Source organism: Drosophila eugracilis, unplaced genomic scaffold (assembly GCF_018153835.1).
Source record: "Drosophila eugracilis isolate 14026-0451.02 unplaced genomic scaffold, ASM1815383v1 contig_47, whole genome shotgun sequence".
In the NCBI taxonomy this organism is placed as follows: Eukaryota; Metazoa; Arthropoda; class Insecta; order Diptera; family Drosophilidae; genus Drosophila; species Drosophila eugracilis.
In genome coordinates this window covers 1900428-1925175 of record NW_024573338.1, presented here as the reverse complement: position 1 = coordinate 1925175, position 24748 = coordinate 1900428, and the positions used below count along the sequence as shown (strand labels likewise).

General features: G+C 42.5%; 7 protein-coding genes across 7 annotated transcripts; 4 read left to right on the top strand and 3 right to left on the bottom strand.

Annotated features, from left to right (window-relative positions):
* Positions 1-505: 505 nt before the first annotated feature.
* On the bottom strand, positions 506-1486 carry LOC108109450 (axoneme-associated protein mst101(2)). The gene is made up of 2 exons (XM_017217949.2): positions 1412-1486; positions 506-1354 (listed from the first exon to the last, which is right to left on the bottom strand). Exons 1-2 carry the CDS (start codon positions 1484-1486, stop codon positions 647-649), a joined length of 783 nt encoding a protein of 260 aa, XP_017073438.1. The 3' UTR covers positions 506-646.
* A 165-nt stretch (positions 1487-1651) lies between these two features.
* On the top strand, positions 1652-2446 carry LOC108109407. The gene is given in 1 exon segment (XM_017217904.1): positions 1652-2446. A coding segment is annotated over 1 exon segment (795 nt).
* Positions 2447-2674: 228 nt separating this feature from the next.
* On the top strand, positions 2675-4329 carry LOC108109547 (eukaryotic initiation factor 4A-III). The gene is made up of 4 exons (XM_017218117.2): positions 2675-2932; positions 2994-3360; positions 3416-3607; positions 3669-4329. The coding sequence occupies exons 1-4, from the start codon at positions 2800-2802 to the stop codon at positions 4174-4176; spliced, it is 1200 nt and encodes a 399-aa protein (XP_017073606.1). The 5' UTR covers positions 2675-2799; the 3' UTR covers positions 4177-4329.
* On the bottom strand, positions 4248-6006 carry LOC108109548 (4-hydroxybenzoate polyprenyltransferase, mitochondrial). Its single transcript, XM_017218118.2, has 3 exons — positions 5933-6006; positions 4882-5873; positions 4248-4822 (listed from the first exon to the last, which is right to left on the bottom strand). The coding sequence occupies exons 2-3, from the start codon at positions 5848-5850 to the stop codon at positions 4613-4615; spliced, it is 1179 nt and encodes a 392-aa protein (XP_017073607.2). The 5' UTR covers positions 5851-5873; positions 5933-6006; the 3' UTR covers positions 4248-4612.
* Positions 6007-7011: 1005 nt separating this feature from the next.
* On the top strand, positions 7012-8521 carry LOC108109560 (high affinity copper uptake protein 1). The gene is made up of 2 exons (XM_017218132.1): positions 7012-7200; positions 7740-8521. Exons 1-2 carry the CDS (start codon positions 7135-7137, stop codon positions 8202-8204), a joined length of 531 nt encoding a protein of 176 aa, XP_017073621.1. The 5' UTR covers positions 7012-7134; the 3' UTR covers positions 8205-8521.
* A 107-nt stretch (positions 8522-8628) lies between these two features.
* On the bottom strand, positions 8629-23362 carry LOC108109559 (paired box pox-meso protein). The gene is made up of 2 exons (XM_017218131.2): positions 22678-23362; positions 8629-10243 (listed from the first exon to the last, which is right to left on the bottom strand). The coding sequence occupies exons 1-2, from the start codon at positions 22685-22687 to the stop codon at positions 9138-9140; spliced, it is 1116 nt and encodes a 371-aa protein (XP_017073620.1). The 5' UTR covers positions 22688-23362; the 3' UTR covers positions 8629-9137.
* Positions 11368-12687, top strand: LOC108109558 (odorant receptor 85a). The gene is made up of 3 exons (XM_017218130.2): positions 11368-12138; positions 12198-12555; positions 12613-12687. Exons 1-3 carry the CDS (start codon positions 11378-11380, stop codon positions 12685-12687), a joined length of 1194 nt encoding a protein of 397 aa, XP_017073619.2. The 5' UTR covers positions 11368-11377.
* Positions 23363-24748: the final 1386 nt, after the last annotated feature.

Sequence of the window (24748 nt, the reverse complement as noted above, 5' to 3'; positions counted from 1 at the left end):
GCCCGCCAAACGAAGCCGAATGTCGATAGACGGGTTCGGTGGAAAACGCTTTTACTTTCGCACTCGGAAAAGTTGGGAGCAACAAATGGGCTTAGTAAATCCAATGGAGACTCGACGACGATTGCCAGTTGGCCACCGGTGGCGCCATGTATTTATAAACAAACTGGTCGGGTCGCCAAAGAAAGTGCAAACCCGTTGCCTGATAGTTTTCGTCGCGAGTTGGCCATGTACCAACAATAATGGTGCTGGGTCAATGCTACCAGGCTGGCCGATTGGATAATTTGTAGTTGCAATTATGGAAGAGCCTCTAATTGCCATGAGACGCTTTAAATGCTTGCTCCGGGTAAGATTGAATATGACGAAAGACCGTGTCCAATGATTGTTCGCTTCCTCGCGAATCGGCGTGTGAACATGAAGGAGTAGTCGGAAGTTTAGCGGGGTGTATTAAGTATACGCCCCCTAACCCGTAATTGAAATATTAAGATATGTAAGATGTATCAATAAGTTTAGTAAAATTTGTTGGTTTATTTAATTTTCCTAAACATTTTTGTTATATTTTAGAAAAAACACAAATAAAATGAATCACCACTTAGGCATTAAATCCTCTTTAGACAAAAGAAATAATAATAAATAGAAAATATAAGACTTAGGTATCCAAGTTGGTACTTCGATTAGTTAGTCGTAGTCTGTGCCTCAGTTCCGCCCTTCTTCGCTCTCGGGTGGCTCTTTGTCTGGCCTCATGCGCTGCACAAGCTGCCTTCTCGGCGGCATTTTTAGTGTTCTTAAAATCTACCCGTGCCACATCCAATTGGCGGAGTAAAAGCTCAACTCTCTTCTTGGCCGCCTCGACGAGCTGCTGTTTCTCGGCCAGCTCCTGTTGGGCTCCACTGGCCACGTGCTCAGCATTGACCACGTTCTCCTGCGCATTTTTTACCGCCACCATTATAGTTTTAAGCTGATCACCTGCCTGTTTGGCGGCTTGTCCAGCGGCAGTACAAGTGGTTTGAGTAGTTTGTAATAGGGTGCTCTCCTCCTGAACCACCAATTCGCCCTCTCTTACCTCGGACTCCAATTGCTCTACAATTTGTTGTTTTCCGGCAAGAGCGGCTTCCGCAGCCTTAGCAGCGGCTTGTGCTTTATCGGCCAGTTGCTGCTTAACCTGGCGAGCTGCAGCCTCACCTGCTTCTATCTGGGCATCGGATGCGTCCTTGGCCTCCTTAGCCGCCTTTTGAGCAATGCTAGATGCTTTTATCTTTGACTTGTTGTCTAGCCTGATGCCGCCTTTGGTTGGTGGGGGTGTGTTGTCACAGCAAATCTGATAATCCGGTGTCTGTTCCCCAATTTCATTGGAGGACTAACAGATGAAGGAATCTTCAATTCATGATTGGTAAGTGGAAGGATTACATCTTACCTCTGCCAACTTATAGCCCTCAGAAAGCTCAGAGAATAAGAGAAAAAATAAGAACAGAAATTCTTTTATCTTCATTTTAACTTTAAAATACTCAGTTTACTTTACATTCAGACAGTCTATTAACTGCATACTGGAGTTCATAAAGTTTTTGAATTCCCAAAATTCAAAAGATTTGTAGATTTTATGTCACATCATAATAGGAGTCTTTAAATCTCGTTTTCCTAATGAGCTTTGAGATCTATGTAAGATGTGAGATTTCCGATGCGTTACGAGTCCCTGGTTACGATGCTGCTACTGGTAAACATGCTGATGAGCACTGCGGATTCTGCATGTCGTAACGATCCACGCTACAAGCCCAGCTCTGTCCTCTGCAAGACGAACATAAAGGCCAGTCAGATGGCCCAAAAGGCAGCTAAGGATGCGAAGGACGCTAAGGATGCCCAGCCATGTGCAGCGAAGATTGCTGGCCAAAGGGCTAAGGCTATGCTGGCGGATAAGGCATTGCAGGCTGCTAAGGCAGCGGAGGTGGCCCTCAATGGGAAAAAACAGCTTCTGGATGAAATAACCAAGAGTTTAAATGAAACGAAACGGGTTATTGAGGAAATCCAACGAGCCATTAAAGCTGGCACCTGCTCCGCCAAGGCGACAAGGGAAATCCGTGAAAAACTCCAGGAATCCTTGGCAAGCATGACAAATCTGTTGCAGGAGATGGTCGGAAGTCTGAATAACATCCGAAAGGTGGCACTCTGCGCCAAAAGAGAGGCCGCGGAAAAACGAAGTCTTCTTGGAGCTGCCAAGAGGCGGGTTGAGGAGTTGAATAACTGTATGTCCCAGGCTCAGAAGGATCTCGAAGTTAACCGTGAGAACGCCAAGAAGGCGAACGAAGCTGCCAGTGAGGCTAAACAGCGGATCGATGCAGTGCGGAAGCTGGTGTCGAGGATCAAGATGCTGAAGCGAAAGGATCTCCACTCGCTGAGCAACTTCCTTCGCAAAAGGAGGAGAAGGAGCAGCCCGGCGAAAACACAGTTGAGTTGATTGACGGGTTATGTCAATAAAAATTTTTATATATTTTGTTATGGAATATTATAATTTATAAAATAAAATGTATTACATTTCTGCATTTTAAGTTTTTTTAAGATTTACATTTGTATTAAATTGGCGCTAATTAAAATATTGCTGCCTTGTGCAACACTAAATCAGATAACACCCGATAACATATCGACGCCAAATCATCGACTGTCGTTTAATGATAGATATGTAACCTCAACCGATAGGCCATCTCCAACAAGCCAACCGCATTTTTTTTCTGTGAAAGTTGGAAAATTTGCCGAGAAGATTGTAAATATTTATTAAATACTGCCAGATCCGCACACAAGTAAGCAGTGAAAATGGCGCGCAAAAATGCCCAGGCGGAGGACCTTTCGAACGTGGAGTTCGAGACCAGCGAGGATGTGGAGGTGATTCCCACATTCAACGCCATGAATCTGAAGGAGGAGCTGCTACGCGGCATATACGCGTACGGTAAGTGGTGTGTATACCTAATTGCCGGTCTTAGACTGATGAATACCTCTGAATTCTTAAGGTTTCGAGAAACCTTCAGCCATTCAGCAGAGGAGCATCAAGCCCATAGTCAAGGGACGGGATGTGATTGCTCAAGCGCAATCGGGCACAGGTAAAACGGCCACCTTCTCCATCTCCATTCTGCAAAGCCTTGACACCACCCTGCGGGAGACCCAGGTTTTGTGCCTATCGCCAACACGCGAGTTGGCAGTACAGATTCAGAAGGTAATTTTGGCCCTCGGCGACATGATGAACGTCCAGTGCCATGTGTGCATTGGTGGCACTAACCTAGGCGAGGACATCCGCAAACTGGACTACGGGCAGCACATTGTGAGCGGCACTCCGGGAAGAGTATTCGACATGATCAAGCGACGAGTGTTGCGAACAAGGTTGGTATTTCAGATTATTCGCTAAAAGCATTTTAATTATACGGATATCTTTTAGGGCCATTAAGATGCTGGTGCTGGACGAAGCCGATGAGATGCTAAACAAAGGCTTTAAAGAACAGATTTACGATGTTTATCGTTACTTGCCACCTGCCACTCAGGTAGTGCTTATCTCGGCCACCTTGCCCCATGAGATTCTCGAAATGACCTCCAAATTCATGACAGATCCCATTCGCATATTGGTCAAGCGGTAAGATTGTTGCTTTTTGCATAGGGAGACTGTGAAATTTATAATTAACTATCTTTCACAGTGATGAATTGACGCTCGAGGGCATCAAGCAGTTCTTCGTTGCCGTGGAACGTGAGGAATGGAAATTCGACACCCTATGCGATCTGTACGACACCCTGACTATCACCCAAGCTGTTATCTTCTGCAACACAAAACGCAAGGTAGACTGGCTGACGGAAAAGATGCGAGAGGCTAACTTTACTGTGAGCTCCATGCATGGCGACATGCCGCAAAAAGAGCGTGATGAAATTATGAAGGAGTTCCGAGCTGGTCAATCACGAGTGCTCATCACAACTGATGTATGGGCTCGAGGTATCGATGTTCAGCAGGTGTCTTTAGTTATCAACTACGATTTGCCCAACAATCGTGAGCTTTACATCCACCGTATTGGTCGCTCGGGTCGATTCGGACGCAAGGGTGTTGCCATCAACTTTGTCAAGTCGGATGATATCCGCATCCTGCGCGACATAGAACAGTACTACTCTACGCAAATCGACGAAATGCCTATGAATGTGGCTGACTTGATCTAAATTAAAATTCTACCTTAACTTTTATGTAACGCTCCCTTTTCCTAGCCGTAACAACAAACGAATGAAGTAAATACATTTGAAGAGTATTTGGCTTTCGATAGACAACCAAAATCTGTATAATAATAAATAACACATAAGAATTTAATACAGAAACCAGTTTGTTTTAGAAATTAGGGAAAGGGGGTTTCGGAGATGGTTGTTTTACGTAAGAGCTACGTCAAGGCGGGTACTTACAATTAAAAGTTAATTGATGTTTAAGTGAGTTCTGCACTTGGCAATCTTTTTTACTTAAAATAATGCAAATAAACTAAAAATTGTCATAAGCATATGTACACGGTTTTACCTAATCAGATACCTAAAGACTTTGGTTTTGGCGAATAAAAAAGCGCGCTATAAACATTAATTAACACTACTATTTTTGTTGGTCAAAATTAGCTCAGCTTATAACCTCTGGCTTCTGCGGCAGCGTTGGAACGTAGGAGCTGGCCGCCGTAGTCGTCAGTGTGGCTTGACGCTTTTTCTTAGTTTCGTCTGATTTCAGGAGGGTGCCCAGGACAATGCCGAGGAAGAGAATGAGTCCTACTTGATGGTTCGATATAAACTTCTTTGCACAGTCACTGGGGTTGTCAATGTTGAGGGAGTAGATCTGTTTTTAAGATGAATTTGAATGAGTTACGTATAGGACAATAATATAAATGAAAGTACCTGCTGTACTAGATGAGCTCCAACTATTCCCACAGCGGCATAGTAAGGAACCGTTTGATCGCAGGCCCAGCCAGCGGCTGAGAGACCCGTGAGCATGGCAGCCGTAAATCCAGATAGCCAAACTTTGGTATTCTCACCAAATCGCAAGGCAGTTGACTTGACCCCTATCTGCAGGTCATCCAGCTTGTCCTGGTGGGCATATATCGTGTCGTAAACTATGGTCCAGCAAACGCCGGAGAGGTAGAGCGGCAGGCAGGCGGCCAGATTGACGCTGCCCTGAGTAGCACACCAGCCCAGAAGGGCTCCCCAATTGAAGGCCATTCCCAGAACCAGCTGAGGCCAGTAGGTGACTCTCTTCATGAGGGGATACGTGATCACCAGACCCAACGAACTGGCCCCCAACAATATGGACTGCCAGTTGAGCTGGACTAGTACCAGAAGACCCAAACTAAGCTGGGCTGATAGAAATACTATGGCATCGAACTGGCTGATCTGACCGGAAGCCAAAGGTCGCGTCTTTGTACGTTCCACTTTAGCGTCGATGTCCTTGTCCCAGAGATCATTAATGGTGCAGCCGGCACCGCGCATAATTAGCGCTCCTGTGCCAAACAACCCCAGCATAGTAAGATCTGGCCAGCATCCAGCATCCGCACTCAGGGCTATGCTCCAGGCACAGGGCCAAAAAAGGAGATAGGTGCCGATGGGCCGGTCGATTCGCATTAGTTGAGCATATGGTTTGGCGGCTGCCAGGAGTTCCTCCACGGGTGTTTTTTGCCTCGCAGGCACGGTGGAGGTACTTGAAGATCTGGAGTATATTTCGTGGCTCTTTGGCCTATCCCAGTTACACAAATCCCCAACCAGAACACGCGCTGGTTGCCGGGGCAGCATGTGTTTTGTTGTTGCCACCACCGCATAAGAGCTGCGAAAGTGTCTCGCGCTCTGCAGTCTCAGGTGTCGTAGCGCAAACATTGCAATTAACCTTGCAATAATACCTTGAATGGTTACAGCATTTAATCACAAAATATGAGGCGGTGTTTTTCGTAGAACTCACGAAATAATGGCAAGAATTTTGGTTGGAACCTGGTTGGGAATGTCAAAGGGTTGCCACCAGGTGGTGAGAACAGAGCCACCGGATCGGAAGAAAAACATATACATCTGGTGGCACTCCCGATATGGGCGGCAAAAGAGATTAATTTGAATTTGATCTATTTATGAATTAAGGTGGGAAATCAATTTGAGGTTCAAATTTAAACATTTTAAAACTAAAATAATTTCAAAATTGCTTAGACTTGCTTATTGTCTGTTATTTTCAAATGTAAAATCTCATTTAACCAGTTTTTCCGCCGAAATTATTTACCAAAAAGCTTTAGATTTCAACTAATAACCAAACCACTTACCCCTCTGCAATATCGTTACTGTTTGCGCCCGTCACCCATTTTCGAAATCGGCACACGGCGTAGGAATGTCCGTAGAATTTTGCACACGGCCGGCTGCAGAAGATTTGCACACGGCCATCAATTTCAGCGACATTCGAGCCCAGTTAGAAATAGCCCAGTAAGAAATAACACTCTAGGAAAGCCAAGTGGACTAAGGCAGACCTCCGGCGATCCGCCTTCAGACGGTTGCTATCGCTCCGTTGGCTATATACCTATGTATGAACGTATTCGAACAGTACCATAAAACCAGTACTCGAATAATATAATGGAAATATTTCGACACCATATATTACAGCAACAATTGCAGGGGGATATATTAGCCAATGATTGATAATCGGAATTGCAATCAATTTTGCACTTAAATCGATTGTTGAAACTTTCGCATTAGCCCATAAATTAAATGGCACGACAAAGTGGAAATCAAAGATCCTGAATGGATTTTATCTTTTGAGGATAAGAATCTGCAATAGATACTTACAGCATATCTTTAGTTTTGCATTAGACTTATGATTCTTTACAAGGTCTACATCTGGGTTGACATTATTTCAGGGGGCCATTATCGTTGGTATCGCCGCTACTTGTTGATAACGCACCTTTCTCATTTCTCATAGATAAGCACACTCGCCTATCGCCGTTTCGGTGGGATTAGGGTCGATTTTCTTTAAAAAACCACTCGCGAGCACTGGGCTTCAAGCAGTCAACGCTCTGCTCTCAGTACTTCAGCAGGTCTAGCTGATATCACTGTGTTTCCCCGATCAACAGTCGGATTTTCCATTTCTTTTGTTTGACTACATCTGTTTTAATAGACCTACCTAAGATGGATCATGACCACGGCACGGATGACACTACCAGCACGGAGAAATCCTGTCCAATGATCATGGTGGTAAGTAAACAGTTACACAACACCTACGGTCTCAAAGTTATGAATTATAAATTAAATCACTTACCTATACGCTAAACACTGTAATTTTAAAGTCACTCATCCAGCTTCGCTGAATGAGATTAAGCCGGAGAGCACATAAATATATCACCAGGCATGGAATTTTTAATTCTCTGGCTAGTCACTCTCTAGTATGTACGTATATTTATGAGACAGGCACCACAATGATTTATTTGCTCTCTGGCTCTTTTTTAGGCGCTCTCAGCAAATACAAATTGAATATGCTTATACAGGGTGTTCGGTTTGATTTGAGATAATCTAATGGAAATATTAAGGAATTATAAAGTATTTTTTTATCTTCTCTTGAAATTTATACTAGTTTCTGTGGTATAAAGGGCATATTTAAGCTTTAAATAAGTTGATTTGCTTGCACCTATTTAAAGGTATTTTACTTGAAAAGGTTAAAGGACCAAACTAACATTTAAAGATCACCTCTTAGATCTGCTCAGATTTATAATTAATCCCCACCTCTATTCCTTTAGTTCCATGCTGGACACTGCGAACGGATTTTGTGGCGCGGATGGGTTGCTTCCACAGTGACAGAGTTCGTCCTTTCCGCCCTTGCCATCTTCCTGGTGTCCTTTCTATACGAAGCCCTTAAGTTCCTGCGCCAGCAACTGGCTCGCAGGGAAGCCCGAAAGGAGATCGAGCGACTGGCAGCAGAGCAGCGCAGAAAGAACGAGGCTCCAGCAGCCGGAGGATGCTGTTCGGAAACTCCACTGGCAGAGCCCAGAGAACAGAGCTATTGGCAGCGTCTGTTTGCCTCTTCGCACATCTTCCAATCTTTGCTGAACCTCCTGCAGATCGTCATCTCCTACCTGCTGATGCTTATCTTTATGACCTTCAACTACTGGCTGTGTCTGGCTGTGATCCTAGGATTGGGTCTGGGATACTTCGTCTTCGGATGGAACAAGAAGAATCCCGATGAGAGCGAGTGCTGTCCTTAGGTTCTGGATATCCAACTTGATGAATTTTATAATATGCCATTATTAAGCCCTTATCAGTTTTGGCTCACACATCGAACTGTCCCGTCCCCAAGTAATTACACAGATTGTCTAAAAATACAATTTTATTTGATAGTTACACTTGGTTTAATTGTAATTGATGTAATCGTAGCATAAATTAGTCAACTAGTTTACTTAGTGAGCATATTGTACAAATAGTAGTTATGAGAACAAGAACCTATACAACAAGTATGTATCTAAATCGATTAACGTACCACTCAATACTTTCCATTTTACAATAAAGTTTTATATGTAATTTACTTGATCCTCAATTAATTGAATTCAAAACACAAAAACAATCCGATGTGAAACAAAAAAAAAATAGAGAACGCATAGAAAAATCTCCAGGATTACATGAAATTCGTAAAGAAATAGGGACAATGGCAGGTCTGAGTCCTGACAGCCCACAACTCACATTTGATGGTCTTCGACTATGGCATTCACTTATCAAACAAATAGTTTGCAAAATATTTATATATAATATTATTATTATATAATGTTCTTGAGAGAGGTTTACTTAAGGTGTTTTCAGTTAAAGAAATGTAACTAAACAAACCTTGAGCTTAAGCAAATGATCTTTTAGGCATTTCTTCACAACATTTTATGAGTTTACCTTCCCTTAGTCACATTCCAATATTTGCAAGCTTTTTAGTCGAGTTTCCAGGAAAATGATAACTAAACGCAATTGTAATTTCCACGTGCCTTAGATTCGTATTTATTCTCTTCTAATATGTTTACTCAAAATTTGATTGTGATAAGTGAATGCCGTGATATGACCATTCCCTAACTAGTGCTTAGATAAGAGTAACCTAACTGAACAACCGCGATCAAAAGTAGCTAAACCCGTAACCAACCCGCTGATTATACACCATCCGCTCATAATCCCGTGGCTCCGGCGGCCATCATTCCGCCGTGATGATGATGGTGGTGCATTCCGCCGTTCTGGAAATACATGTAGTAGTTGTACGGTGATTGCTGTCCGGCACCGCCCTCACAGTCAAGCAGGGGCTGACCTCCGGCCGTTCCTGCCACTGGAGATGGTGTCATCGGCAGTGGGGAGACCGTACTACCCATTCCGCCCATTCCACCCACTCCGACGCCCACCTGGCAACTAGCTCGTAAAGCAACAGCCTGATGGTGGGCCAGGATATCGCTGACTGAATGAGAGGAGGGCCAGTGGGCGGCAGCGGCTGCGGCGGCCACACTCCGCAGCTGGTGAGGATGGGGCCCAGATCCCTGGCCGCCTGCTCCCTGCGGAGGCGAAGGACTACCGCAGGATACAGCCTTCATGCTGTAGGCTGCCGCTGCACTATACGGCTGGTAAATCGAATTATACAGGTGGGCGTGGGCATGGGCATGGGCGTGAACATGGTGGGCACTTGCCGCTGCTGCTGCAGTCTGGTGATGATGATGATGATGTGGGTGGTGTGGTGCACCGCCTGGATTTCCGAGATTACCAAGATTTATATTGTTGTTGGTAGTCGTGCCGTTATTTTGGCCACCATTACTGGACACACTGCCGCCGCCGCTGCTACTGCCGCTACCCATCACGGCTCCCGGCGTATGCTGGTGCCCCAGGCTGCCCAACTTGTTCCGCAGGATCCTCGAAATAGAACTCACGCTGGGCACATTCGTCTTATCGCAGATTCCCTCGCTGAGCAAACGATCGCGGATTTCCCAGGCAAAAATGCCAGGATCTCGCTGCTTCAGTTCCCTGATATAGTTGACCACCTTGGGTGTAGTCACTCTTGGCTTAGATCCTCCAATAGCACCCGGTAGTATGGAGCCCGTTTCGTGGTACCTGGCCAGGATCTTGGACACGCAGCCGTGACTTACACGCAGCTGGCGGGATATATCGCAGGGTCGTATGCCCAGACGGGCCAATTCCACGATTCGCATCCTGGTCGCATTTGGCAGCGGACGACCATTGACGAAGACGCCGCCCAGTTGGTTCACCTCGCCATACTGCGGACACTGCGACTCTGCAAAATGAGAAACGGGTTTCAAATTAGTCAAATTGGTAATAACACCAAACAGAAAGAAACATACACCGACATTTAGGTGCTCTTAAAAAGATAGAAAGTCCTTAAAATGTCCTTAAAATAAATTGGAATAATCATAAATTGAAATGTTTTAAAATATATTCACTGTGTAAGTAATATTAAGTTCTTATACTTGCCAAAGAGTTTAGAGTGAATTTTTTAAATATTTGCCTTCAGACTAATATGAAATCCTAAAAATGTATTTAGAAAATAAAGTTTTCAGAAACTATCAAATAAAAAGCTCATGCAATGAATATCCATCTTGTCATGGGTTACAAACAGTATCATCCGAAAGCCATGCCCGATTCCCAGTACAGAGTACAAACAAAGAGCGTTGCCTGGGAATGGGAACCGAACAAAAGCACATTTGCGTCTAATTAGTTTCGGTGGCAAATGAGTGAGCCGAGTGGCTACTAAAGGAGCAGAGAGGAGCGACGGATTGGCGAGTGAAAGACCAAAATGAGTGGGTCGGGGGTACCTCCGTTTGTTCGGCTGAAAATCGCTACCATTTGCTTCTCAGAACTGCGGATGTGGGTGCCCCTGGGGCATCTTACCGCGGATTTGACTGGGAAAACATAATTTGAATGCCCGGAACGTGCGGAAATGCACTTTGAGCGATGACGCAAAGATTTCCCCTTGGCGCATAGAACACCACCTAAACATAGGTGCACATCGGACCAATTCTATTCTTATTCATTCCAAGATTGGATTTAAGTATGGATTAATTTTACTACCTTCGCCAGAAAAAAAGGGTGTTTCTGTTACCACTCAAAGTTTTCTTTAACAAAACCATAAATAAAGCAATTAAATATCCCTGTGAAGGAGACAATGTGCCAACTGCCTGTTAAAACCATCAATTATTCAAGTTAGTTGACACATTTCCATTTGCAGACACACCCCTTAGAAAACCAATTATTTTTCTGCAAACTAAAGTAGAATTTCCCACAATTAAGTCCTTAATTCGGAATTTCGCAATTAAACAACTTATATAAATACAAAATTCTGAAAATAAACTTTAGTCGTTAGAAAACAAAGTTTGAGTGAAAAACATTCTTAGGAAGAGAAAACCCAAATATGATTTTTAAGTATATCCAAGAACCAAAGCTTGGATCTCTACTTCGGTCCCGCGATGCGTTGATCTACTTAAACAGATCCATAGATCAAATGGGTTGGAGACTGCCGCCCAGATCAAAGCCTTATTGGTGGCTTTACTATATTTGGTCCTTGATGGTCATAGTACTCGTCTTTATCTTCATACCTTACGGGCTTATAATGACTGGAATAAAGGAGTTCAAGAACTTTACGACCACTGATCTGTTTACGTATGTTCAAGTACCGGTCAATACTAATGCCTCCATAATGAAGGGCATTATAGTGTTGTTTATGCGAAGACGATTTTCCTCGGCTCAAAAAATGATGGACCAGATGGACATACGTTGTGTCAAGATGGAGGAAAAGATGGAGGTTCATCGATCTGCAGCCTTATGTAACCGAGTCGTTGTCACCTACCATGGGATATATTTCGGTTACCTTACCATGGCTTTAACCGGAGCTTTGGTGATTGGAAAGACTCCATTCTGTCTGTATAATCCTCTAGTTAACCCGGACAATCATTTCTATTTGGCCACTGCAATTGAATCGGTCACAATGGCGGGTATTATATTAGCAAACCTCATTTTGGATGTCTATCCTATAATCTATGTGGTCGTATTGCGAACTCATCTCGAACTTTTAAGTCAACGAGTCAAGAATCTTCGATCCGATAAAGACAAGGAAGACGATGAACATTATGCGGAACTGGTGGAGTGTGTTAAGGATCACAAGCTGATTGTGGAGTAAGAAAGGTTAAAAATAGTTTACTAAGAAATATATAACTTTATCTTCCTCTAAATAGATATGGAAACACTCTGCGTCCCATGATATCAGCCACCATGTTCATACAGTTGCTTTCCGTCGGACTACTCTTGGGTCTAGCAGCGGTTTCCATGCAATTCTACAATACCATAATGGAACGTGTGGTCTCTGGAGTTTATACCATAGCCATACTTTCCCAGACCTTTCCCTTTTGCTATGTCTGCGAGCAACTGAACAGCGACTGCGAGTCTTTAACCAACACATTATTCCATTCCAAGTGGATCGGTGCAGAACGAAGATATAGAACCACGATGCTCTACTTTATTCACAATGTTCAGCAGTCGATTTTGTTTACCGCTGGTGGTATTTTTCCCATTTGCTTGAACACCAATATTAAGGTAAATCAATAATCAGTTATTAACTTAAAGGGTTTGTATAGCTAAAATCAATTTTAGATGGCCAAGTTCGCCTTCTCCGTGGTAACCATTGTGAATGAAATGGACTTAGCGGAGAAATTGAAAAGGGAGTAGAAGCTGCATATTGAATTTTTATCACTCTTTCGATGAATATTTGTCACCTTTGCACATATTATAAAGTTATTAGTTTATGTAAAGCTATTACACACTTTTTTGCAACTTGAAAATAAAAAGTTAAACTACTTTGGGAAAAGGTTTTGAAACCGCTTAGAATGTTAATATATAACTTTTAAAAATCTGTGAAATCTCTAACAAACAAAAAGAAAAACTCGTTTTTTACTATTATTGCCTGCCATTATTCGGTGGCAAATGGGAAAGCCCTTATCTGGAGACTCATTCTTGGCACCTGCCTCTGAAGCTCTAGCTCCCTCTGAGACGGGTGTCCGCGCCATTACCATTATGGGCAGTTGGAGGCACTGCTGCACATCTGCGCCGTCTTCTAATTTCGAATCGTGTTCCACAACAGCAACTCTAAGTGCAACACGTACTGGAGAGAGTGCAGCGCCATAAAAACCACAATAGAGCTCCCGGGTTACTCGTACCAGCGATCTTAAGAAATCAGGAAGGAACCGGACAAAGGAAAACGATAATGAACCGAAAGACGGAGTATATCGACCTCGAAAGTGTTCCATTCAAGAGGGCATTTCGCGACTTACAAGCTCGTTTTCCCGCTGGTTTCGATATCGCATTACCATCCCACTTGTTGCCCGACATCGACATCGCCATCGACATCAGCCACCCCACTCCCACTGATCCCGGGCTAATGATCCCCGGCAGTGTCGAATTTCGTGTACATAGTTTATGGTTATGGATTTGCGCACTTGTCAATTGCAGTTCGATCATTGCCAGCACTTGCACTCGGGGTCGTTTCGGGAGCCCCAGACAGAGCGAACGTGCAGCTGCATAAATAAGAAAAACTGTTCGGAATAGACGGAATCGACATGGGTATCTCCCTAACATTAAAGGTGGTGGAGCGTTGCCATGATGTGGTTAGGGATCGACTGTGGGAGTACTGTTAGTTGCTAAGTTAGAACTGGGATTTATGATGGACATTTTATATAAATTTATTTTAAATATATTTTAGCCATTATTTCATTTCTTATAAAATGATCTTATTTAATTTTCTGTATAACGTTTTAAGAAACTTTTATACTTCCCTTTGGCTCATTTCCATTAACTAGATAAAATACTTTTCGCTTTTCAAATCATGTAAAGGTCTTAACACCTAAATACCCATCATAAATTCCCATTACTACATTTTCTCAACACTAAATATTACAAAATATTAGCTTTTAGGTTCTATATAAGCGGGTTTCTCAGGCACTTTAGTCAGTTAGAGTCGAGATGTTGGACAGAAGGGATATATTACTTGCACTGGGCTTTTGCCTCTTATTTACTACTTTGAGTATTGAGGCTAAGTCCTTAAAGGATACTTCTGTCAAGACGGTAAACTAGTTTAAGCTTTAAAATACTGAAAACCTTTAGTTATCCTTTTTAGAAGCGAGAATCAACCGACTGGTGGTCTATCCTTGAGGACATTATCTATGACAGTGACAGTGAAAGCGATGATGAAAGTGATAATGAAAACATCCGTAAGTTAAGTGGAATTTATGATTTCTATGTCCTAATGTCTAAGTATTTTCAGTGGTCTGTCGTAACTGTACTGTTGTTGTCCAAGCTGCTCCAAATGCCACGACTAGTGGAGCTCAGCCGACTGAAGGATCTACAACACAGACACCAGTTACTCCTTCTGGACCTACAACAGTAGCTGCTGTAACGCCAGCACCTTCGACTGCCACCACAGTAACACCACCTGCAGTAACTACTGCAACAGAAGCCACCACGCCAACAGCTGCTCCTGGTGGTTAGGACCATCTTTATCTTAAAACCTCTATAATAATTACTTTAAAATGGGATTTGGTATACGATAAGTTCAGTGTTTGGGTTAACAAACCACCTCAAGTAAAACTGGCGTTTATTCAGTTTAAGCCACAAAATCTGTGACGCTCTCATTCCCTGGCACTATGCATTTTCAAAATATTGAAACGCAATTGCCTTGACATAAGTCACAACAGATCGGCTGGCACTCGCCACAGACCCACACGCATTGAGAATTGAGTCTGGTGGCGGTGGCTATGGCTGGGGGATAGCTGACATCCATCCGGAGACCAAGTCGGTGGTTTTTTGTATTCGGTCTTTGAACATTCGTGGAGCAGTTCCAGCTCCCTTCCTCAACTAGGAGGGTGCCCTTCCCAGCTTGACATTCTGTTTGACATTTGTAATCTCGTGATCGTTAATTATTTACGAATTGAGTTACACACGGAGCTGTTCTGTGTGCGGTGCCACAATATCCACCGCCAGGAAGGAAAGAGAGAACTCGAGTCAAAGATCCTAAAAAAGACAAATAAGCTACCTCAAATGTTGTTAGTTTCCGGAGATGGTCCCCTTCTTAGCAGAATTTAAAAATTTCTTTAGAGTTTATAATAATATTTTGGCTAAATGTATGTGTTAAAAAAGTATTCTAAAACTAAAAAACTGATAATCCTTAAGCATCCATTTGAGATCAGATAATACTTCTGTCTTTATTTTCCCTGTCTTTCATTCAGTTTTCTTTCGAATCTCTGCGTTCTTCGTGGAAAATATTCGAAATATTTCCAATGATGGCTGCAATTTGTTGGTCCCTTCGAGAACATTATCTCCGAGTGCTTGACTTTTGCGCCAAACGTCCATAAATTTGTCTCAACAAATACTTTCTAGTTGTCGCTGACAAAGATCGACGCTGTTTTGTTTTCTTCTTTTGGATCTATTGAAGATAGCTGCCTGGTTTTAATGGCTTTTCAAATACGCATGACATCAATTTTGGGCAATTACCAAAGATTAATGGCAGCCAAAGTTGAGCACTTCTAGTTTAATTATGATATGTGACTTTTACTAAGATAAGAATCAAACCTCTGCCTAAGCGAGAAATTGGAAAATTAATTGATTCGACTATCGGTTTTTTGCTGCCTGATTTTGAGACTATTTCCCGTGATTGTGATTCGACTTGCTTCACCCCCAGCAGCACCAGCAGTAATCTTCAAAGTTGTGAGTAAGTTTCTCACTTGTGATTTATGGCAGCCAATCGACATCCGGCCAGAATAAAATGCTTCCCGCCACATGCAAATTAGTCACGTAATTCCTATTAGAGCAGCACGTCGATCTCCCCTTCGATCCGGCTCATGGGATGAGTCAAGAGCAAACATTTTGCAACGTGCCCAGTGTCCAATGCAAATTGGATCCATGATGTATGTTGACCACGACAGTTATGAGCCATATCGACCGAAAAAACATCAAACATCAGGAATGTATGACTTAATATTGATATGTTTCTAGAAATAGTATCTTGCATCAGTGTTAAAACCCCTTTTACCAGTGCAACTTCAGTACCAATTCAATTTGATTAGAGCTCAAAAACCCTTTTCCAAGGGATCACAAGTGCAACATTTCGTTGACCCTCTGCGTGGCTACTTGGGCGATGCGTCGGCACTGATTGTTGGCTATATTGGTCTTATTAAAGGTGCAAACATGCCACCGGTGTGGAAGTGATAGAGGAGGAGGAGTTAGGTCCAAGTACGGGTAGAGGCGAGTGAGTAGTGTCGGTCACGATCAGAGGAGCAGTGTGTTAGGTGCTACCCAGGTCGCCGTCGCCGTAGCCGTTTCGAGTTTGTTTGGCTTGTTTGTTTGCCTCCGGGAGAACCTTCGAACGCTAAGAGGCCGATTTTGTTTATTTAATTTTAAGTTACGCCTGCTGCTGTCTGTGATCAAGTTGACTGGGCTACTTTAGCTCTAATAAGGATCCATCCTGGCTAACCGACTCCTTGACTTTCCGCTAGTCAGCGCTTAATCAAGGCAAACAGACTGAAAACTGGGACCCCCCTGGATCCAAACCGATCTGAACCGATACGATCCGATCTGAACAGCTTCTGTTAATGAAAGGCAAACAGCTATGGAATTGTGAAGAGGTCGGGCAAACAGCTTAAAAAATCATAAACTCTGAAACGAAATGGAGACGAAGACTGCTTTTGTCTGATCGGTAAATATTTGCCGATGGATTTTCGTCTCGGGACTCGTTGTCCTTTCGCATCCCTCCGCCGGAAATTGGAAACGGATTCGGTAGCCGTCGCTTCTGTATCTGTGTGTTTCGGTACAAATGGTTTACAAATGGCTGTGTTTGCTTTGAAATCGTACACTTTTACTTAGTTGGTCATGGTTGGCTCGCGATCTTAAAAACAAACATACAGAAAACGTATATAAAACGGGGATCGTTGGATCTAACTTTTTTATTAAAAGAATCTTTATGATATATATTTTTAGGTATTTTTTAAATATATAAAATCTCTGTTTTTGTCTTTTTATACCAATGCTCTCCCTACAACTCCTACAACTTTTTCCTACCCTTTTCCCACCAACAAACATGCCATAAAAAGCTCAATTAAAATTGTCTATATGGCAAAATTATAATTCATAAATTCTGGGAAATTGCCGAATACAATGGCGACCACTGTCTCAACTGGAACTCCGCCAACAACGATCAGCAAATTACAAACGCAATCCAGAAAGAAATGTCGGCTTTAATGTGAGTTTGTTTGTGGTTGTGTTTTCTGGTTCTTGGAAAATTTCTTAACACTTGCTGCCCTTTTCCTCAAAAAGTTTTTGCCGGCGGCAATAAAAGTTGGCCGTTTTGCAGCTTAAGTTTTTTTATAATTTATTAAAATATCATTAAAGTATTCACGAAAGCCACTGATGCGCGTAAATCCAATTACAGGAGCAATTAACGAATGTTAACTAACTAGAACTAATTAAAAATAATATTTTGCTAAACAAAATGAAGGGAGAATGGTTGGGAAAACCCGTCCTCGTATATGGGTAGAGGTATGTGCAGTATAACTTGGGGTTAAAGAAACGAACTTTGGTATTTTAATTGGAAATATAAATTTAAAATATAATATATTTTAATACAACATTAACTTATATCATTACAGATCAATCATGATTGTAAGCTACTATATAGACTGTCCCATAAGTCTTTTATAAGTCTGTCCCATGAATATATGTACTTTATGTATTCTTATCAGCTCGAAATATATATAAACTGATGCGATAATTGAGAATCTTTCTTCCTATTTGCCTTGTCTGGTTGATAAGTTGCAACTAATATTGCAATAAAAAAATACTTTGATTCAACTTGAATAAGGCAACCGATTGAGTTGATGATTATTTCAGAAACTTGAACGCCGAGAACATGTCAAATGTCGAGAGGCAATGAACTTATTTTCTGCCTAATTGAATTTAACAAATTCAAACATTTCAGGCTGATAAGACACTTTGTTCATACGATCATAAAAATACATTGTATGATTTATAACATTTGATTTGTGAGTGCAAAGGCTAGCATTTTTAGCGGACTCCGATGATGACAATAATACTTATCACGCCTATGAGTCTGTGTTATGTTTGTAGAAAATAAAAATGCCATTCAAATTTCATTTTAATTAATAAGCGGGCCGTCAATTAACACGTTTTCACACTAAGCGATGCGTCCTACGAAAATGGTCCACTAAATTGTATTAAATCGCAGAAAAACTTTGAGTAATTGTCTGAATATTCACAACATTAACTGCAAACAAATAAAATAAATAAAAAGAAATACCAAAATGGCTGCCAATTTGGATACTTATTTTTAGTTCGTTGGGCCCGAATTGAATATAAATTTGGCATGAAATGATGTTTTTGATATTGAGGGCAATATATATATATATGTATATTCTTTTGGGCTTCTGGTCTGGTGTTTGATTTGATCAGCCGGCAGAATGGCATCAAAAAGACATCCCCAAAACATGAATAAATATTAATTTAGACAATTTAATACTCTTTAAGTGGAGAACAGGGTTTGGGCATTTAAGATGATGATAAAAACCTGATATAAGCCAGCAAGACAATTTTTGCGACTGATTAAATCAGCAATCTGATAAACCTTGTTTCCCGGAATTAACACTTTTATGCGAAAAATACCATTGATGGAAAGTCCAAACATCTTTGATTATACAACCTGGATAAGAGCTAAATATAGTCTAAACAATCCTAAGAAAACCTAATCTTAGAAGCTATCAGATTTAATGGTTTTAAGAGATAACCTAGTACCCCTTGGGAGGGTATGAAAGTGCATGGCAAATTGGATTTCCCTTCTCATAACTATACAATATGTGCGAATGCATTTTCGACTGCGTGTTGTTCCCATAAATCTTTGGGTCTTGGCAAGCGGTTCCTTCTCTCCTTCGGAAGACCCCAGCACCAGGTTGATTGACGGAGCGCCGTCGCGGTGGGGAGATGAAATAATTTCATATGTTTATTTTCTTGATTTTGCCGTTGGTTGGCTTGCATTTTATAAAAATTTATATGCATTCGGCATGCAGAAAAAATTAATTTAACAACTCAGTTGACTTGAGCTGAGGCTCAGCCAGTGCGTCGCGTATACGCCATGTGGCCCGCCCCTTTTTCCACTGCTCTACACATTGTCACTATTTAGTTGGTTGCCCACATTGTTGCGGTCTTCATCGGGTTATAAATAGTATAGTTTTCACTTCGATTTGTTTGCTTTTATACTAACTATGAGCGAGCTTGTCGACAATTTTGCATTCGGAGCGTTGCACAATTTGCCGCACAATCGCATTTATTTATCAGTAAATTTCACAGAAGCGTCGCGCCAAGAGAAAGAGGAAGCCACTCTCCGTCTGTCACTTTGATCTGCTGGCAATGCCATTTTCCTTCATAATCTGCAGAGTTCAAATCCAAGTGTTATCAATGGAAAAGAGTAATGATTGGGATCGGTTTATGTTTACTCCACATCGATTGATTCTCGTTTCAATGAGACGGGAAAACTCAATTACTTTCTCCACTGGAATGCAGAGTTTTTGAAGATATTTAACCCTTAATTGCATTGGTTTTGCATTCCCGATTACAAAATTATAAATGAAGCCCATAAAATAGGCGCCCCAGCAAGTGGGAATCAAAAGAACATAAAGCTAAATAGATTCCTGCGGCGTCAACAGCATTGTCTGTCAACAGAAATTAATGAGTCCATAAATCACGGCAGCCACCGCCAAGATAGCGACGCACTCGCTCCTATATTCCGCCCCCTTGGGAGCTAGGGGTATGGGACAGTAGGCGGGAGCTAGGAAATATGATGGCTCTAGGCTCCGATCTTAAGGAACTCGAAAGGGGTGCGACCCAGCCAAAAACAAAGAAGACATGCGGCGGCGACTTCAATTACGCGTACCAGGAATGCACACAATGCAAGTGCGTAGCCGAAATGTGGTCGATGTCGATGCAAAACCCATGGCCAGAGTTCCGATCCCATCGCTGGGACCAAGAGAGAGATCCAACGGATCCGACCAATCATTGGCAATGTACTAGAACCGACAACTCCGCTGCAGTTCGGGTTCGCCGGCACTCGAGCAATGTGCAACGCCCTTCGCTGACAGCAGCAAGATGCATATAAATCTAACCATGTGTTCCCCAGTTCACCCACTCCCAGATCCTGGGCAGTGCTGACTACTAAAGATTACAACAATTAGTTAGGGTATAACTTCTGAGATATAAAATTTTATTCAAAAAGTCTGCTTTTCAACAAATCCCTACAGTTTTTAAAATTATTATTCATTATAGGCAAAATAAGAAAAGATTCTTAAGAAACATTACAGGAAAATTTAGAGCTGGCTAGAAAATAGCCAAGTTCTCAGCACTGCTCCTATGACTCCAAATCTCAAACTGGGAAATGGAGTTGAAATTCCTGTGGCAGTTCCGGTCTTGGGTCGCCATCGCCCCCGTGGGACTTGACACAGGCCATCAAGGGGTTAGGGGTTACGACCAGATGTTAGACGCCCGCTTATTGATGCGATCGCATTAATTATCCCAAACTGAACTAGCTCAAACACGTGCCCCCTAACGATTAGAAACTCATTAAATTTATGGTAATGAGCTGAGTTTATCCTCAACAACATGAAGAACACTTGTCAAATGTCATGAGGTTGGATCCGTGGGGAGATATTCAAACAAAGAAATGGGAGGATCTACAAAGAGGAACTTAACCTCTGGAGGCAAGGGGCAGCTTTGTATTCTAAGGACAGTCTGGTTTGGGAGTAAAAGTTATTAAAAATCCGCAAATAAATAAACTTAACCATTATAGTTAATGTAACATAAGCTCCCTGAAAAGTGGTAATACCAAAAATCAGTGCAAATTTGGTTAATGAAGTTTCCGCATCAGCGATCGGGGATGTGATTTAATTAAAGAACCGAAGGGGAAACGACGCCACACAATCAAGCCGTGGCAGTGAAGCGTTCTCCCAAACCCGGGATGCAATCATCGGTATCCATGGGAGGAAGCTGCAGGTCGGGCTTTATGATCACTCCTCCGCTCCCCTGTTCCAAAAAAAAATAACTCCTGGCCATCTACTCCTATACTATATAGACTCTTCCATTAAGGCGTGTACACATTGACGCGACGTTTTCCTCCTCGTATCTCAAGTGTTTGCCTGCCTTTCGTGGCCATCGTCGTCTGCGTCGCCTTTTGTTTTACTGCCTTCCCCTTTCTGTGATTTTAACATCTTGCACTTGCGGCCCGCGTCTGGTGGGCTTTTCATGTTTAGCTACCGAAGTAGATGGCTACCGGTGGCCGTTAGTCACGCATTTCTGCATCTCTGGACCAGAGTCTGGGTTTCGGTACGGGTCTGCATCGGCATCTCGGCGTCTATATCTTTTTAGACGTCTCCGACCGAGCAAACAAATGCCGGCGTACAAACAGAATGTCAAAACATCGAAAGCAAGTCATTAATGGACCAAAGTGCGGGTCCTACTAGCCGACTTATAACTTCTTTTTTTGTTTGGTCAAATGGAAAATAAATTCATATATCCTTTTGGATAGTTAACAATATCAAAGTTGCCCACAAACAAATAAATACTTGAAACTACTTAGTTTTTTAAGTTATTTTAAGACATTATGTCACTCAAAGAAAGGGCACTCGAAGACCATTAGCAAACTATTTCGAAAGATGATCCATCCAATTGAAAATTAGTAAAAGTAAATCGACGCATGCCAAATTATTCGATTGCGCAGATGTTTGTCAATAGATCTAACGGCCGACAACGGGGCAAATCTTTGCTCACTTGTATAGTTTTCGGTCATAAGGCAATGTCTTTCAGTTGGTTTTCTGTTTTTGGATTTTTTGGCCCAAAGCACATGGACAAACAAAGACACGGACACTTGGAGCCTAAAGTGAAGACCGCACGTCAATGGCACAAACATTACAACGATCATTAGTTAAATTAGGAGGCATGGGTCCGGAGTTTGGGCCATAGGTTTGGATTGGATTGGGGTCTTGGGTTTTGGGATCGGGCACGGATGCCATGTCGGCGCGACATCATCGAAAGCCAAACAAGTGCCGCGGCTACCGCGAGGCTGTCGATCATGCGCAAAGCGACGGCAGCCTTTTGAAACGAAAATCAAAAGCAAACACCTGCCTCTTCGAACGGCCCAAAAAAAAAAAGAGAACTCCAACCATCAATCGATTTTGTTTACCTCCTCGCGATTGCGGCACAGGTTTTAGGGGATCCATCAGGACTTGTTTGGAGGATCGGACGAGAGGGCTTTGTTGGCAAGTCACTTGAGAAGAGGATTTGAGTGCACAAGGAAAAATTGTCATAAAAATATATGTCTGGGGATAAATGGATTTACAGATTTATTTTCCTTTTTTAAATTACTGAAAGAAAGCACTTCAAAATCTAAAAACTAATAATTATAATTATTATTAAACTACATATTATGTACTTTTCCATACAAAACAAGGTAATAATATTTGAAATAAAATAAAATAAACATTTCGAAATTACAATGAAAAAAAACAAAATCTATAATTTTTGAAAACTGAAAGATACATTTTTCTTTTAAGAAATCGATAATGCCGTCGGCAATGATATTTGAACGTATATCTGATTTATATTGCCACCTACCTGGGTCCATTTCGGCCGTTGACAGTTGATTGAAGAACTCCAGAGTTGCAATTGTCACAATCTCCGTTAGCTTTTTGCCGACTCCGCCGTTAAACTTTCTCCGGTTGGATTCGCTGGGATAGTCAAGCGTTGCTGTGGATTGTCGATGGTTTTGGTTGCCTAGTCGTTAACTTTTCGCACTTGGCTATAATGTGAGTTTCAATTAAGGCATGAAATTTGTATACAAATTGGCGCCAGTTGTGCGGGGCAGCGTCGGGCCGCGATGCCGTGAACCAAGACTGAGATCTGATTAGCACATTTTCGGGCCAAAACGATCGCTCTCGGCTAAGTTGCCTTTGGCTCGAAAATTATCACGCACTTATCACACCTTATTGGGGAAGCGGGAACTACACACACTTAATGACACTACAATGGTTTTGCTATGCTTTGATTTTTGAATTTTATATCGGTTTGTTTTGGACTTGTTTTCCCCTGGGGGACCTCCCGTGAGATCAGATCGATAGATTGGACCGACTTAAACCGCTATCACTGATCCGTTCGCGCACACCTTTTGATCTTCCGCTGGCTTTACGAATCGGGTCGTAGCGTATCGGTTGGATCGGGAACGGTTTGGTTCGGGAATTCCTGGCGCGCTCTCCAAAAACGATCGTTGCTGCTCGTCACCCGTGTCTGCTGCGACTAACGCTGCCCGCTGCTCTGCCGATCGAGATCGCCCACCATCTACGTCCACACATACAGGCGAGATCCCCTCTACAGTCACATTCACAGCCACATCAACATCCATGTTCAAGTGGAAGTCACCGCGTCGACGCAGCATCCCAAGATCTCGTTTTCTCTCTCTTTATCACACACACATTGACGTTCGTGAGAGGGAGGGCGGTCGATCGAGTGTATTTGTTGGTTTTAATGGCGATGATAGTGCACTGGTGTGCGTGAGCTGGTGGTCCACGGAAAAATAATAAAAATGAAGAATGTCTTTTAAAGACCAGGAGCGCAGCAAAAGGGGTGAGGGTGGGCCAGGGATATTTAATTTAGTTTAGTAATGCATTGGATAACTCATCCTTCAATCTATTTTTTACCAACTTCAAAACCTTTCAAAAAGCTAATAAATATTAGAAGTTATCTTGAGAATTCAAGATCATCATATATCATCATTATTTTGATTATTTTTGAAGCTTTATGTATATTATGTAAAATTAATTAAATGAATCACACAAAATTCCAACTTATGATGAACTTAGAATGAATCTTGTTAGCTATACCCTTTCTTTACCCGTTACCGCTCCTGAAACCCGCATGTCTGTGTGCGAGCGGATGTGTGGGTGTATCCATGAGCCCAGGCTGCGCATATACTCTCTCCCTCTCTCTTTCTCGTCGGTGCATTACCAATACAGCCGAACCGAGTGAGTGAGCACACGCAACCGGGCGGAGTTAATTTCTGAATGCTTGAATGGCCAATCTGAAGCAAGTAAGCGTATCCGTAGCGTTACGCAGGGTGGGCGAGGGATGTCATGACTTCTTAGTGTCACACAGATGAGGAACCGAACAGAAAGGAACCGCGATGAAAAGTAAAAGAAAGAAACGGAACGAGGAAAGGAAAAGGTAAGGGGGCGGGTCTGTGGGAATTCTGGGAGCGCGTGGATCTATTTTTGGTTCATTAAGAAAGCCATATCGCTAATAAAGCGGCACAGACAGCTCTAACCCCGTAGATAGCCAGAGACCCACCTCCCGGCCAATGCGGCGTATGCGTGATGCCAACTCTCGCTGAGGCGTTTCGTCTTGCTTGGTTAGAGTTAATTATAAGAAATGCCGTCTTCATCTGATTGTCACTAATTCGGAATATCGTCATTTAATGATGGATGCCAATTTTCGTTGTCATTCCCTCATTAAAATGGGCGAAACGCGATTCTTGCAATCATTATTGTTTCCCCGGCTCTCTCATGGTAGCTTACGAATATATGCTTCTGTCTGCTTATATGTATGCTAGTGCTTTATATGTGTGTATGTTTTAGCCCACACAGACACATGCACGTTGGACACACCTCCTTGAGTTGGCTTACGCTTACCTGCT